The following is a 15,259-nucleotide window of genomic DNA, read 5'->3' as shown; positions in this document are numbered from 1 at the left end:
AAGGCCACCTTTGATTTCATAGCAAGTTTTAGGCCAGTTTGGGCTACTTGAGATCCTGTCTCATCAACAACCACAAAATCTCAAATGCCAAGAGGTCTTAATCCCTGGGAAGCACCCAAGTGGCTATCTATGAGCTATCTTAGTCACCTTTGCGTTGCTATCACAAAACACCCAGGGCATGGTTCTCATAAAGAGAAAAGGTTTATGTGCAAGATCACCAGTCTGCAGGTTATGTCAAAGATTAGACAGACCCATTACTTTGGTCCTCTTGTGGGGGTGCCATGTTATGGTGATGGGGTGCATAGAGATGAGAAAATAGCTCACTTCATGCCAGAAGCAAAAATGAGAGACTGGATGGGCTAGGGTCCCCAAATCTCCTTTGGGAAGGACTTCCCCCAGTCCCTATCTTCTGAAGACTCCAACATCTACAAGTATCACACCAATGCTTATCTAAACCCCAGTGCTCACTGGGAAGCATAACTGCTGTGTCTGTTGATTGGGTAGGCTTCTGTGTAACCGGGATAGGGGGCATGTCTGTTTTCTAGGCCCAGAACAGTTGCATGGGGGAAGGAACAGACACTTGAAGGAGCATGTGGGCCCTGAGGGAGTGGACTGAGGTGGACGTATGGGCTGAAGACAGGGAGGACGGAGTATCAGAGTTTCTTGGTCCCCTTCCCACAATGTTGTACAGATCCTATGCTACTTGAGGGTCTATCCTGAGGTCTCACAACCAAGACTCTGGAGGCAAATCCTGGTAGAGGGCCTGATACATGGAGGGTCTGGACTACAAAGAAGTCAGTACGAAGGATGTGGAGTGTGACTGTGAAATCCCGATCCTCCATTCTCCCCAGCATTCAGCCAGCCTGTTTTAGAGCCAGGAAGGGACAGAGACTTGGGGCACAAGGGGTCTGGGGTGTGGAGAGGACCTGGTCACTGTGGCAGCAGCTCGGACCTGCCAGCTTCGATCTCCTCACTGTCTTCCCTCCTTCTTCTAGGAGTTCCGCTGCTGTTCGTTATCCCATGGGGGATTGTCAAGTATCTCTATGAGGACGAGGGGTGAGTGAGCATCCTGCTGCAGGAGAGTGATGCGCTAGGGTCTCATGCTGCTCAGTTCTGAGAGTCTTGAACCCTGGAGCATACGTTTATTGCCTGTCAAGGAGGATCCGTGGGGTCAGCAGGAGTTTAGCGTATGAGTCAGTCTCTAATGTCCACTCCCTGAACCTGTCATGGCACGGTAGGATGATCAATATTTCTGGCCTTCGTAGTCCATGGTGCCTCCCTGATGGGTTTTATGAACATCAGAGTGAATAGCCTGTTGTTCTGTATATGAATCTGGGCGCGCATGTGGCTGTTTGCAGAGGTCCATAAAGATGGGGGGAAGGCATGGGTAGCTCTGTGAGTGACCCTGTATTGAGGATTTGGGTAGGGGGCGGGGCGTGGGCTGCCCTTTGCAGGGCTCTTCATGGATCTGCGGCTGCATGTAGTGCTTTGCTTGGCCTCGTGCACATGTACCTTGTCCTGTCCTAGCCCCCGAGGGCTCTGTGATTCCAGCTGGCTGCCTTGTGTGCCTCTCTCTTCCTCTCCAGCTGCTGGACTAGGAACTCAAATATGAACTACTGGCTCATCATCCGATTGCCCATTCTCTTTGCTATCGGCGTAAGTGACAGGATTGGGGGGTTGGAGCGGAAGCTGGTGGACCTGGACTGTGACCAGACTGATGGCTGGGAGAGAGACTGAGAGCTCCGAACCCTCCCCACCTCCACTCATGTGTTCTGCAGGTCAACTTTCTTATCTTCATCCGGGTCATCTGCATTGTGGTCTCCAAACTGAAGGCTAATCTCATGTGCAAGACTGACATCAAATGCAGGTACACTAACCAAGCTGGCTACAGGGGCCCCCTCGGCCTTCCCTTCCAGCAGAGAAACTGGGGTACTCTGTTTGGAACCCTGCAAAATGCTCTTTTCCATCCAGGCCTGGTTTATAACCTCTAACCTTTCCCCTCACTCTAAGCAGCCCCTGGACCTTTGAAGTCTTGACCTCTGCCCCCATCCCCCCGCACCCCCAGCAGCCAGTCCAGGGTATTTCAATGAAGCGTGTTCATGACTGGGCAGAAACAGGGAGAGGCGGTGTAGATGCAAAGAGGAAAGAACAGTCAGTCTGTGCACACACCCAGAATGACCCCGGTGGTCTCACCCTCTCTCCAGGCTTGCCAAGTCCACTCTGACTCTTATCCCGCTTCTGGGGACACATGAAGTCATCTTTGCCTTTGTGATGGACGAACACGCCCGAGGAACCCTACGCTTCATCAAGCTGTTCACAGAACTCTCCTTCACTTCCTTCCAGGTGACTCAAACCTGGGGCCACTTTCCTGGGATGTCCCAAAGTAAGGGAGGGGTGGGCACCAGCCTGCATGGTGCAGATGGAGACCTGGGAAAGCAAGCCTGGCCCCGAGTCACACAGTTGGAGCAGAGCCAAAGAGAGTGTCCCCAGGTCTTTGGACATATTAATCAGTCTTCTCTGGAAGTCCATAGGACAAGAAGACCTCCTAGGTGTGGACCTGGGTGTCTGGGAGTCTAGAGAAAGAAACGGCCACCCACTAGCATCCTGCCAGGCAATTTATGCACACAATGCATTCAGTTCTCCCAGGACTCACAGTTGAGAGATTGCCCCCACTTGACATAACTGGAAACTGAAGCCCAGAGATGTTAAAACAAGATTTCCAGGGTGTCGTGTGGCTTTTCCTAGGGAGACATGAACAGACAGACATCTATCCACCCCAGATAGAGTACTGACAGACAACCAAAGAAATGATACAACTGAAGTCCAGTTGAACCAATGAGCTTCTTGGGGTTGGATACAGGATCATGGGAGGCTCAAAGACAGCTGCATCATTGAAAAGGCCACCCCACCATGGCTGATAACTCATGGAAGATGCAGGCCCAGATCTCCCTGCACAATCTCTAGGTAGCTCCACAGAGCAGTCTCCTCTCTGCAACTGCTGACTGCTCATATAACCCAGCGGAGGGGCCTTGTAGCTTTCTGAACTTCCTGAGTTTTGTAAGTTCCAGGAACTTCCTGGGCCTTATGAATGTCCTCCCTCCTTCTAGGAAGGAATATCTTAAGTCAGAAGAGGTAGTGTACCACACAGACCTCACAGAGGTTCAAAACAAGGAATTGGTCCTCCTCACTAGCATTAGATGATGCAACTGTTACTGGAGAGATGGCTCAGCAGTTGTTTAGAGTATCTGATGCTCTTGCAGAGGACTCAGGCTTGGTTCCCAGCATCCGTGTGTTCATATACAATTGCCTGCTACTCTAGCTTCAGGGGATAAGATGCTCTGGCCTCCAAGGGATCCTACACACACGAGGTGGATATAAACACACACACACACACTCATGTACACACACATTCATGCACATACACATATCCGCTCATGTGTGCAAGTATACACACAGACTCACAGATGGACACACACACACACAATTATTTTGGAAGATTAAAAAGAAAACAAACCACCCTTATCTATCTTCAAGCCTGCCTGGGATGCCCTATCTGAGGAGAGGGGTATCAGGGGCTGGTTGTCCAGTTGCTTCCTTTGGGCTCCCTTCCTATTAACAAGCCTCTTGTTTCCAGGGCTTGATGGTGGCTATCCTGTACTGCTTTGTCAACAATGAGGTAAGATCTGAGGAAGGATGGTAGGGACCCTGTGGGGGCTATGCAGTGAGGGTTCATGTAGTCTTTCTAGTTGAAACTGATGGTCCTTTCACTATGGCTGAGATTTAAGGTGACATCTGGACTTTATATTTTCTGTAGTCTCCTCGCCAACACACACACACACACACACACACACACACACACAAATGAAAAAAAGAGCTTAGGTATGACTTAGCCTTGCATTAAAGAGTTAATGTTGACTATTTCAAGCAGGGGTGTCCAACCTTCAGACCTTGCCACATATCACTGTCATCCACAAATGATTTGGGCTACATTCGGTGCTGTCTTAATATGCACTGGGCCATTAGGCTACAGGTTGGGCACACCTGATTTATTGCAAAGTGATTTGACACACATGTGTCCAAGCCACTCTGGTGGCCTCTGCCCACAAGAGCTGTTCTCCATACCCGGAGTTGCCATGGCAATGCCAGGTACTTGTGACCTGAGAAGATGGCCTGAACATTTGTCTCATGTGGTTGTCAGGGCCTGCACCAGCTGCTGGTTGGTGGGTAGCAGCAGGGACAGAGGAGGGGAGGGACTGGCGATGGATTGACTGTGGCTTGTGTCAGAGGCCAAAGTGAAGTAGCCGAGGAGCCCCAAGGGCTCATTCTGTTCTGCTCTGCCAAGCTGTGTGATGTCAGGCTAACCACCTTGAGGTCTTTTTCTCTTCTACCCAGGGGTCAGTAGAGGTGAGAAAGATTTACCAAACCTGGATGGTACTTAGTCAGGGAGGGCACTTGGAATGTGAAAGGGTTAACATTGGATGGAGCAGATGCCAGGTCATTCATTCATTCATTCATTGGGTTATTAGCACATCAGATGGCACTCATGCCAGGCCAGATGATTCATTCATTCATTCACTCATTCATTCATTCACTCACTTATTCATTCATTGGGCTATTAGCAGTGTGTGTGTGTGTGTGTGTGTGTGTGCGCGCGCGCGCGCGCGCGCACGTGCACGCGCGCACACCATAGATCACAGATGAAGGTCAGAGGATTGGGGGATTTGATTCTCCCTCTCTTCTGTGTAGGTTCTGATGGGCCAACTCAGGCCACTAGGCTTGGTGGCAAAAGCCTTTACCCACCAAGCCATCTCCCCAGCCCCAGAATCATTCTTTGTTTTACTTCTCTCACTGATCAACAAGAGGACCTGGTGTGAGAGGCAGATTCATTGAGTGGCCGTTCATTTGACTCACTGAAGCAGCCTGCAGCGAGAGTCCGCTGTGTGCTGAGCACTGTGCTGGGAGCAAGGGTACTCAGAGGAGGAAGATGCAGTCACGACTGTCAAGTGTTCTCTGCTGAGTGAGACGGAGGCATGGCCAGAGACCTGCTAGGCGTCTAGAGCTGCAGCAGGCAGGAAGCCGGTGATTAGGTGCCGGGTTGGAATCAGGCTGCACCTGGGCTCTAATCCTAGCTGAGCCCTGGGCAAACATTTATATGTTTTCCTCTGTGTTATCACCTTGACTTGAGGAGTGGTGGCTGCTTCCCTAAGTTAACCAAGATGGTGTCCCTTTTTGGCTATGTATGTATACACGTGTGTGCACATACATGTGGAAGCTGGGGGCTGTGCCAAGTGTCTTCCTCAGGTACTCCCCACCTTGTTTGAGATAGTGACTCTGGCTGAATCCAGAGTTCATCAATTAGTTAAAACCTCAGAGATCCACCTCTCCCCAACAAACACCCCTCCAGCACTGGGCTTATTTTGTTTTATGTGTAGGAATGTTTTACCTGCATGTATGTCTGTGGACCATGTGCATGTCTGGAGGCCAGAGGAAGGCACTGGATCCCCCTGGAGATGGAGCTATTGAGGGCCAATGGTATTGAGCCACATATGGTTGCTGGGACTCGAACCTGGGTCCTCTGGAGGGGCAGCCAGTACTCAGGTCCTCTCCTCACGTTTATGAAGCAATTTAGTGGTTTTTGAGAACAACTCTGATGACTGGGGCCACCATGGAGGTTCTGAAAAAGTACTAAGGGAGCCAGGATGGAGGGATACCATGTTCTTTAAGTCCTGCTGCTGGTTTGGCTGTGCCCCAGTGTATCCGTTTCCTTTCCCTTCTTCCAAGTAGAAGACTGTAAGAGATTGCTTTCCTGCAGCTGTGCAGAAGGGAGCCATCTTTGGGCTCAATGTCTCTCTCCCAGCTGTCAGCACTACACAAGCCCAGCTAGGCAAGGCAGCATCTGTTCTACCTCCTTCCCTCACCCTCCAGGGCTGGGCTCCATGACGCCACTGTCTGGGACACCAAGACGCCCTGGCAGGCAGGCGCTGGGCAATCTTAGCTCCATTCAGCACCGAAGTTCTTGTAAGGGATGGCTTGTGGCCACACAGAGTGTCTGGCTGGGCTTAAGGCTTGATGTATGACATGGAAAGAGTAGAAAAGGAGAGTGTTTGCCTTGGGGCAGGTAGAGGCATTGGCAGGGAGCCTGTTGCACACAGCTGGCCGATGGCAGCCAGCCCTCCTGATGGCTTGGGACTAAAAGGAACACAGTCCCCAGACAGTCTGAGATGGAAAGCCTGTGGCAAGGAGGGAAAAGCAGACAACAAGAATAGCTCCCAGAAGAAGAGGGATCCAGCCGTCAGGGTGTGCTGTACAGCTTGTAACAACCCTCTCTGGAGCCCAAGTCACAGAGCTGTGATGGAGCCAGGGACCAGGGATGGTGGGCATCAGGTCAGAGCCCTTCCGTGTTCTGTGTAACTTTCTGCCCCAGCAATCTGATCCTTTAGCATATACCCAGCTGAGAAGTCCCCTCCCTTGGGGAATGCCTGAGCTCAATGCAATGGGGAATCTGAGTTGGCTGAACTCCGTAGGCAGATTGTCCAGCCAGGCTCCCATCAGTTTCTCTGCATGGGATGGATCCAAAACCAGGCACAGAAATCCCCCTTGCTTTCTTCACATCTTCCCTGACCTGGGAGGTTCAGGGACTGAGTGGAAATCAGAAGGGAAATCTGAGCTTGATAATTCACGCTTGTCATTCCCACCATTCAGGGGGCTGAGGGAGGAGGGTGGAGAGTTCAAATCCAGCCTGGGCTACCTAGTGAGACTTTGCTGTCAGAAAAGAAACAACAATAAACCCAGACCCAAACAGAACAAAGGAAAAGCCTCCTCAGGGAGTTTAGACTGCTGGGGGGGGGGGTCCTTGCCAGGGTTAGGGGTGGGGTGTGCCTTGCCCTTTCAATTGTCCAAGCCACACAGGGAGAGCCTTTTATAAAGCGAGACTCCATCTTCTCTGGCTCAACCTCGCTCTCACTCTCCACCTCACTCTTTCTCTTCCGTTGAATAAAACTGTGATGGATTGTAAAAGGTACTTAGCTGAATCACTGAATTTAGAGATAGAAAGGGCCAATTAGGTCATCAAGCCCATCTCTCTCCAGAGGAGAGGCAGAAAATAGGAGACAACAATAAACAATTTTATTGGGATATTAATTTAGGCGCCTGAAGACCTTGGCTCGTGTCTTGTAATATAATCCAGTGGATTTTTTTCCCCTTCCCTGCTAATGTAATAACAGGGCCATTTTGTGGGCAGTTGGTTTGCCTGATGGCTTTTTTTTTTTTTCTTCCCTCTCTTTTTTTCCCACGGAAGGTCCAGATGGAGTTTCGGAAATGCTGGGAGCGCTGGAGGCTGGAGCACTTGAACATCCAGAGGGACAGCAGCATGAAGCCCCTCAAGTGTCCCACCAGCAGCGTCAGCAGTGGGGCCACGGTGGGCAGCAGCTTGTACGCAGCCACCTGCCAGACTTCCTACAGCTGAGCCCCCGTGCCGCTCCTCCTGTGGTCCTTGCTCTGGCTGGGTGGCCATCCCAGGTGGGAGAGATCCTGGGGATAGGGAAGGTGAGGGACACAGGCACACCACACACACACACACACACACACACACACACACACACACACACACACACACCATGCTTTCTTTCTCCAAACCTATGAGGCAGGCAAGTGGGCAGTGTCCCCTGGGGCCTAGATACATGTCCTCCAAGGAGAACAGCCTGCTAATTTAATCACCGTGGCAGGAAGAGAAGAAGAAACAATTGCTGCTAAGATGAAGAGGACTTCTTCCTGTTAAAGCCGCAAGGCCCTTGGGGTTCCCATGGACAGAACAGCAAATCAACCCGGACTCACACTCAAGGGCAATTGCTGATGGGTGGAATTGGGGCTTCCGAGAAGAGGCCATGAGAGACCTGCCTTTGGAACCTCAGCCAGTCCAGAGCTCAGCAAGGTGAGCTGGCTGTGCTGTGTGCATAGCTGGGGTTGTCACCTGCATCAATCAGCCTTCCTCCTGACAAGAGGCTTTCTCTGTGCATCTGGATTGCTGACATTCCCCCATCTGCCTATCCTTCTGATATCCTGTTGTTTCCTTGGGGAGGGGAATTTGTTGAAATCATACCATGCAGCTCTCTCTGGGAGGGGCCGTGAATGGTGTTGAGGAGATGACGCTCAGAGGTGGTCTTTGCCTGGCCCTTTAAGCCACTTTGCTCTTGGCCTCTGCAGTGCCTAGGGTACTAGGGCAGGTCCCACAGTGAGAAGCCCAGATGTGGGGTGTGGACCTTCAGTTCTGTTGTAAAGATGCTCAGATACCCTCTAGGGTTCATCTAAAAGATCCCCTGGGGAGTGCTGCTGACATGAACGACTCTAGAGGACCAAGGGATCCATTGCCACCACACCTCCACCTCATCTGTGACCAGAGTCTATGACTTGGATGAGAATTGGGGTACATCCTCTGATCTTCAGAGGCTATGACCCAGAAGAGACTCTTCCACTGAACCCCCCCTCCTCTGCCTTTGAACTCCTCCCACTTTGAGCATATATAGACTTTATCCCTTTTTTCCTTTGTATCTATTTAAACGTATAATTCTGATTTCTATCACCCAATGGAAGAACTAGATCATGGTTGTTGTTATGTTTGAGGGAGTCAGGGGAAAGTGATTGATTTGATCCTCCTACTGTAGTTAATAAGTAATGTCTGTCCCACCTCCAGACTCCCCCCACACATAATGAACAGCAGATAGAGCAGGATGTGTGTGGGGGTGGGGGTGGAATATATCACACTTGCCCCCCTCCAGCCATGGTGAGAAGGCTTAAAGGAGACAGCACTGCAGAGACCCAAACCCAAAGACGGCCTCCCTGGGGATGTAGGCAGTGGCTTCCTGGGGGCCAAGCAAGAGTCCGGAGCTGGAGAAGAATCCTTGTTGTCTCGACTTCTTTTAGGGTTGGAGTGGCTTTAAATATATTCTCTCACGAGGCTGATCTCTCCCTCACCCTGTGGAGAGTAGGGGACCTTCCCCAGTGCTTACACTAGACACATTCTCCTGTACCCCTTGGAGAGGCACGAGGCATGTATAGAAGATAATAACAGGCCATAAAACATGCCAAGCAGAAAATACCTTATCCTTCAAGCTTCAACAGAGGGTTGTGTCTGTGTTAATAGGGAAGTGGGACCTCAGGCTAGAGAAAGGAGCCATGCAGCCCGACTGCCTCCTTGACCAAGAAAATGAGTTGGATGGGGGAGGTGGGCCCAGGGTCCTTTGCATCCTAAGGAAAGGCCAGGTTTTTCCAGTGGGTACCTCTTTCTTGTTTCCACTCTGGGAAGAGTGGAAAGACAAGCATGGGATAAACTGGGAACTTTCTAGAACCATTAATTACACATAAGTGAAGGGAAAAGACAGATATAATCTGCCTGAAATAAATTTTCCAAGGGAAAGATGCTGAGAGAGTCTAGGCAACCCAGTGGGAGCTTTAATGTGGAGTCCCCCCCCATCTCTGGAACTCTGGATTCTTGGGTTCACTGCACCCCACATTCCAAGACTGTTAATACACATTTCCTTCCCAGATTCTTGATACTGAAGAAGTCTTTGCCTGTCCCCGAGTCCCTGTACTATTAATGTTTTTTTTTTGAATGGCACCACACTCCTTCTGAGCTCTCTGCAAACTTGCCTATGCTAAATATAGCTCCCCCAGGTCTGGGAACAATCCGATGCTATGTACTTTGAAATTCCACTAGCTGTTTACATGCCTCCGGCCATAAGTCTAAGCCTGGCACTTGCTGGGAACTCTCTGACCGCCCCAACCCTTTCCTGGGGCTACTATTGCTAGCCTATCGGGTATATTGAGGCAGCTTTGTTGGAGACACACAGCCAGCAGGCTCAAGTGGTGGTTATCAATGTTTGATGGCTTCAGCACTCTGGCCAGCTCCCGGGAACAGAGTAAGGGCTGAAATCTACTCTTCTTCTATTCTCCGTCAGTCTTTGAATACCTAAATCACTAAACTTTACAAATCACTTACCCTCCAAGACTGCCTTCTCTTTCGAATGACTTGAGGAGGGCAGACATGATTACAAGCGCTCCAGCGCTCTTCACACTGAAGACAGCATGAATAAGGTTCTGGGACATTCGGCAGGCAGGAAAGACCCTGACAGTTCCTCCTGACTTTGGCTTACAGAAGCCAAGAGAGAGTCTTGCAAGGATTTCTGGGGTCTACAGCACTAGGCTGCCAGTGCAGCTGGACCTCTGGAAAGCACATGGTCTTTCAAGACGTGTCAAGTTCGAGTCCTTGTGTGACCAAAAGGGAAGAGTAAAGGTGGACCCATTCCATGGCAAAGATGTGATGAGAGGAAGCCGGTGTGTGTTTTAAAGTGTGTTCTACTTTCCTTGTTCTTAGAGTTAAGAGAGGAGGACTGGAGAGGTGGTTCAGTGGTCAATAATGTGAACTCTTGAAGAGGAACAGCATTTAATTTCCAGCGCACACATCAGGAAGCTCATAGCCCTAGTAACTTAAGGGTACCTGGCACCCTCTTTTGGCTTCCACTGGAACCTGCACGTGTGTGGCATACACACCACACACCCACACACAAACACACACACACACATACACACACACACCATACCTGACACCTTATTTTGGCCTTGACTGGAACCAGCACATTTGTGGCATACAAACATGTCACACAAACATACATATACATATAAAAAAAATCTGCAAAAGCAAAATCCATCGGTGAAATACACATGATCAGAGAACAGGGCTGATGTTTGAGAGCACAGTCATGGGATCGTTTAATGCCTTGTCTTAGATGTTTTTCCATATTCATCTCTTTGTTTGAAATATGCTGGTAGGCACACAAAAGTGACTGAAAGAAATGAAACGGTGACAGGCACCTCATCTTTCCGTCTCACAGTGCTCCCCGAATTCTGGGGAGATCGCACAGAGCACCAGATGGTACAGTGCTCTGAAGGACCGGTAGAGTCTCGTCTTTGCTCGTGCCTGAGCTGACTGAGTTTCAGCCCTTCAAGGCAAAGAACACTATGCATGCCTGTGTTTGTCCTGTGCATTCCAGCCCAAGGCGAGGAGATGCTGGAGCTAGATTCAGCCCTCCTCCACCATGAAGGTCACCAGGCCTGCACAAGCCAGGGTGGGGCTGGCTGGGAGTCTGGCAGATGTATCCCCGCCATGCACGGACAGGGCTCCCATTATCGCTAATGGCTGCGACGTGCTCAGGGGAGGCAGAACATGTTTCAAAGGTTTATATTCCATCTGCTGAATTGATTCTAATCTACAGGGCCGACTCTACTTTGGGCTCCTAGGAGGCAAACAATTTTTTTTCTTTGATCCTCAATAAAACACAGGGATTGATTCTGCTAAGACAGCTATGCAAATAGCATGTTAAATATTCAACAGAAAGGAAATTAGAATCAACTCGAATGTGGTGAGATGGGTTTCCCCCTCAACCATTTTTTTTTCATGACTCAAACAAGTTTCCTTGGTGAGAAAAGGGGTCCAGTTTGAGAAACTTCTATCACCATTACCATGTGTCTATGCCGTTTCTCTGGCCCTGGGGAAGACCACATCTGGAAGCCCATTCAGGACCAGTGAGATGGATTGGTGGGTAAAAGCACTTGCCTCCAAGCCAAATGGCTCGAGTTTGAGCCTGCGTCCCACGTGCTAGAGAGAATTGACTCCCAACGTTGTCTACTTGACCTTCGTGTGCATGGAGTGACATGCATGTCCCCCCTTCCACATACACATACCCACATAGTATATAAATAAATGTAATTTAAAAAGAAAATCTAAAAGAATGGTAACAGATGTGTGGCTTTGGAAAATATTTTCTTAAATAAAGTAGCATGGGTGAGTGGTGTGATTTCCGAGAGCGTTCCTTAGTGCCGTGGTGTGTTTAGGGAATCCATGATTATTTCTGCTTTGCTCGTGGGGTGATTGGCAGGAAACAGATGGAGCTAATGGTAAGTTAGAAGAGTAAATAAGACGCCTCGTTAGGAACCACAAAAAAATACGCCAACTTTCGCTTTGTCGTCAAGGGCCTCACTGCGTAGCGCAGGCTGGCCTAGAACGTCCCTGTCTGCAGATGAACAACAAACAGAAGGGGTGGTATTTTTAAAAGTACATTGAGGCACTGGAGAGATGGATCCATGGTTAAGAGCACCATCTGCTCTTCCAGAGGTCCTGAGTTCAATTCCCAGCAACCACATGGTGGCTCACAACCATCCGTAATAGGATCTGAAGCCCTCTTCAGATGTGTCAAAAGACAGCTACAGTGTACTTACATACATGAAATAAATAAATCTTTAAAAAAAAGTATATTGAAAGGACTTGAAAATCTTTTGGGTATACTTAGGAAGACGCACATAACAGAAGGAGGAGAGACTGGGCTGGTGAGATGGCTCAGCAGCTAAGAGCATTTGCTGTTGTACTAGAAGACTGGGGTTCCATTCCCAGCCCTGGCTTGGCGGCTCATAACCATCCAACAGGTATGCATGTGGTGTATACATACACATGCAGATGAAACCTTCATACAGTAAAAATAAATACATCTAAAGAGGAAAAAAAGGACAAGATCAAAGCAGAAAACCACGGGTGGTGGCTGCTATCTGTAATCTGGGTACTTGTAAGGCTAAGCCAAGAGGATTGCCTAGTGTGGGCTAGAGTAAGACTTGTTGTGGTGGTTTGAATATATTTGACCCAGAGAGTGGCACTATTAGGAAGTATGGCCTTGTTGGAGCAGGTATATCACTGTGGGCATGGGCTTTAAGAACCTCATCCTAGCTGCCTAGAAGCCAGTATTCTGCTAGAAGCCTTAGGATAGAGGTGTAGAACTCTCAGCTCCTCCCGCACCATGCCTGCCTGGATGCTGCCATGCTCCCACCTTGATGATAATGAACGGAACCTCTGAACCTGTAAGCCAGTCCCAATTAAATATGGTCCTTAAAAAGAGTTGCCTCGGTCATGGTGTCTGTTCATAGCAGTAAAACCCTAACTAAGACTCCTGGTCTCTACAGAACAAAACAAAGCCCACAGAATTGAAGATGCTGAAGTGTCTCGGACAGCTGACAGAATAGCACTGGCATACTTTTGAGGCAGGAAGAGAGTTGTCTGTGGGACGCCCTGAGAACCCGCTAGCCACAATGGCCCATGAGAGCAGGGAAGCTATCCTCACTCTCCTCTTCCTCAAGGCCAACTCCCAGTCCCCTCCCCAGCTCAGAAACAGACCACCTGCCATGGCCTCCTCTTCCTCTATGCCCCATCCTTGGGGGACCACCAGATCCTGGTGGCACAGCCTGCTTCCACTCCCTGTAGACCCCCTCGGTTTAACCACTCTACCCCATCCCCATCCCTAAGTATCAGTACTCCCGATACTTAGAAGCATATCCTATGTGGAAACCCCAGTGGCCCCACCTGGCAGGATCTCAGAAGCATTTTCTACCAGGTAACCCACAGCCACCACACTCTCCTAAAAACCAGAGAAGGCAACAGACACCAATGAGTGGAAAAGACAACCCAACAAAGACAAGAGCAGATATCAGCACCTAGACGTACAACCATCCCAAACTCAGATGCCTAGATGTCAGCATAAAAACGGGATCAATAACAGCCAGGGAAAGTATGTCTCTTCTACAGCCCAGCAGCCCTACCACAGCAGGCCTTGAGACAGGCACTGTAGCTCCAGAACAGGGCAAGGACTTCAAAATAGCCTTTACGAACAGGAAACTCAGAGGCAAGCCTCAACAACAGAAAGCAAGAGATGGGAGAGAGAGCCTCAGGCATTGAAGACATGGTAGAAGAAATAGACATCTTGGTCAAAGAAAATGTTAAATCTAAAAAAATATAATAATAAAATTCAGGCACAAAACATCCAGGAAATCTAGGACACTGAAAAGACCAAACCTATGACTAACAGGAAGAGAGGAAGGTGAAGAAACCCAGGTCAAAGACACAGGAAACATTTTCCACAAAAGCATAGAAAACAATGTCCCTCAGCTAAAGAAGGAGGGGCATCAAGGTACAAGAAGCAGAAGGAACACCAAATAGACTGGACCACAAAAAGAACTCTCCTACGGCACAGAATGATCAAAACACCAAGTGTTCAGAATAAAGAGCAAGCATTCAAACCAGCAAGGGAAAAAAAAAAAAACAAATAACATATAAGGGCAGATCTATTAGAATAACACCTGACTTTTCAATTGAGACTCTAAGAGCCAGAAGGGCCTGGACAGATGTTCTATAGACTCTAAAGAGAACACAGGTGCCAGCCCAGATTACTATACTCAGCAAAGTCTACAATCACTGTAAAGAAAGATGTTCCATGATATAAAAAACCGAACTCAGGCAGTTCTATTTATAAATCTAGCCCTACAGAAGGTGCAAGAAGGAAGACTTCAACCTGTAAACACCCTAGAAAATGCAAAGAATAATGTCAGACTAGCAAATCAAAAGAGCGGGAGACCCATAGTACAGCAAAATAGCAGGAATCAGCAAAGGTTGCCCACTGGTTTACTCTCAACGCCAATGGTCTCCGTTCCTCAAGAAAAAAACACAGACAGAGTGGATGTGAAAACAGGACTCAGCATCCTTAAGAAAATACACCTTATCGTCAAGGATAGACATGACCTCAGGGTAAAAGCATGGAAAGACATATTCCAAGGAAACGGACCTAAGAAACAAGCCAGCATAGCCACTTCAATATCTGACAACATAGACTTCAAACCAAAGCTAATATAAAGGGATAGAGAAGAACACCCTAGACTCATCAGAGGAAAAACCCACCAGAGGGATATTACAATTTTTATCATCTACACACCAAACACAAGGGCCCCCAAGTTCATAAAAGAAACCCTACTACAGCTAAGGTCACATATTGACCCTCATACATTGATAGGGGGTGACTTCAGTGCCCCACACTTACCAATAGACAGGTCATCCAGACACAACCTAAACAGAGAAATGCTGTAGCCAACTGATGCCATAAACCAAGTGGACCTAATAGATATTCACAGACCATTTCACCTAGCCACCCAGGAATATGCTTTCTTTTCTGCACCTCATGGAACTTTGTCCACAATTGACCAGATACTTAGTCACAAAGTGAGTCTCAACAGATGCAAGAATATTGAAACTACGCCCTGCATCTTATCGGACTACCATGGATTTATAGTTGGACTTTAATAAAGACAGAAACAATAGAAAGCTTATGAACTGTTAGAAACTGAACAACTCCTGACAGAGTAAAATACAGGTCAAGACGAAAGTTAAAACTTC

At 48.7% G+C, this 15,259-nt stretch overlaps 1 protein-coding gene across 1 annotated transcript in view; it reads left to right on the top strand.

The window, feature by feature from the left end:
• Positions 1–12,323, top strand: part of Glp1r (glucagon like peptide 1 receptor) — a 40,007-nt gene extending 27,684 nt beyond the window's left edge. The window contains exons 8-13 of the mRNA XM_021149582.2: positions 996–1,056; positions 1,587–1,656; positions 1,779–1,867; positions 2,205–2,343; positions 3,635–3,676; positions 7,298–12,323. Coding sequence (XP_021005241.1) covers positions 996–1,056; positions 1,587–1,656; positions 1,779–1,867; positions 2,205–2,343; positions 3,635–3,676; positions 7,298–7,465 — 569 coding nt within the window. The 3' untranslated portion in view covers positions 7,466–12,323. The remainder of the gene's footprint in view (positions 1–995; positions 1,057–1,586; positions 1,657–1,778; positions 1,868–2,204; positions 2,344–3,634; positions 3,677–7,297) is intronic.
• The last annotated feature ends 2,936 nt before the right edge of the window (positions 12,324–15,259 follow it).

Source organism: Mus caroli, unplaced genomic scaffold (assembly GCF_978045245.1).
Source record: "Mus caroli unplaced genomic scaffold, Mus_caroli_1 scaffold_18, whole genome shotgun sequence".
NCBI classification, from domain to species: Eukaryota; Metazoa; Chordata; class Mammalia; order Rodentia; family Muridae; genus Mus; species Mus caroli.
Note: the sequence above shows the minus strand (reverse complement) of the source record. Positions and strands in the feature narration are given on the sequence as shown.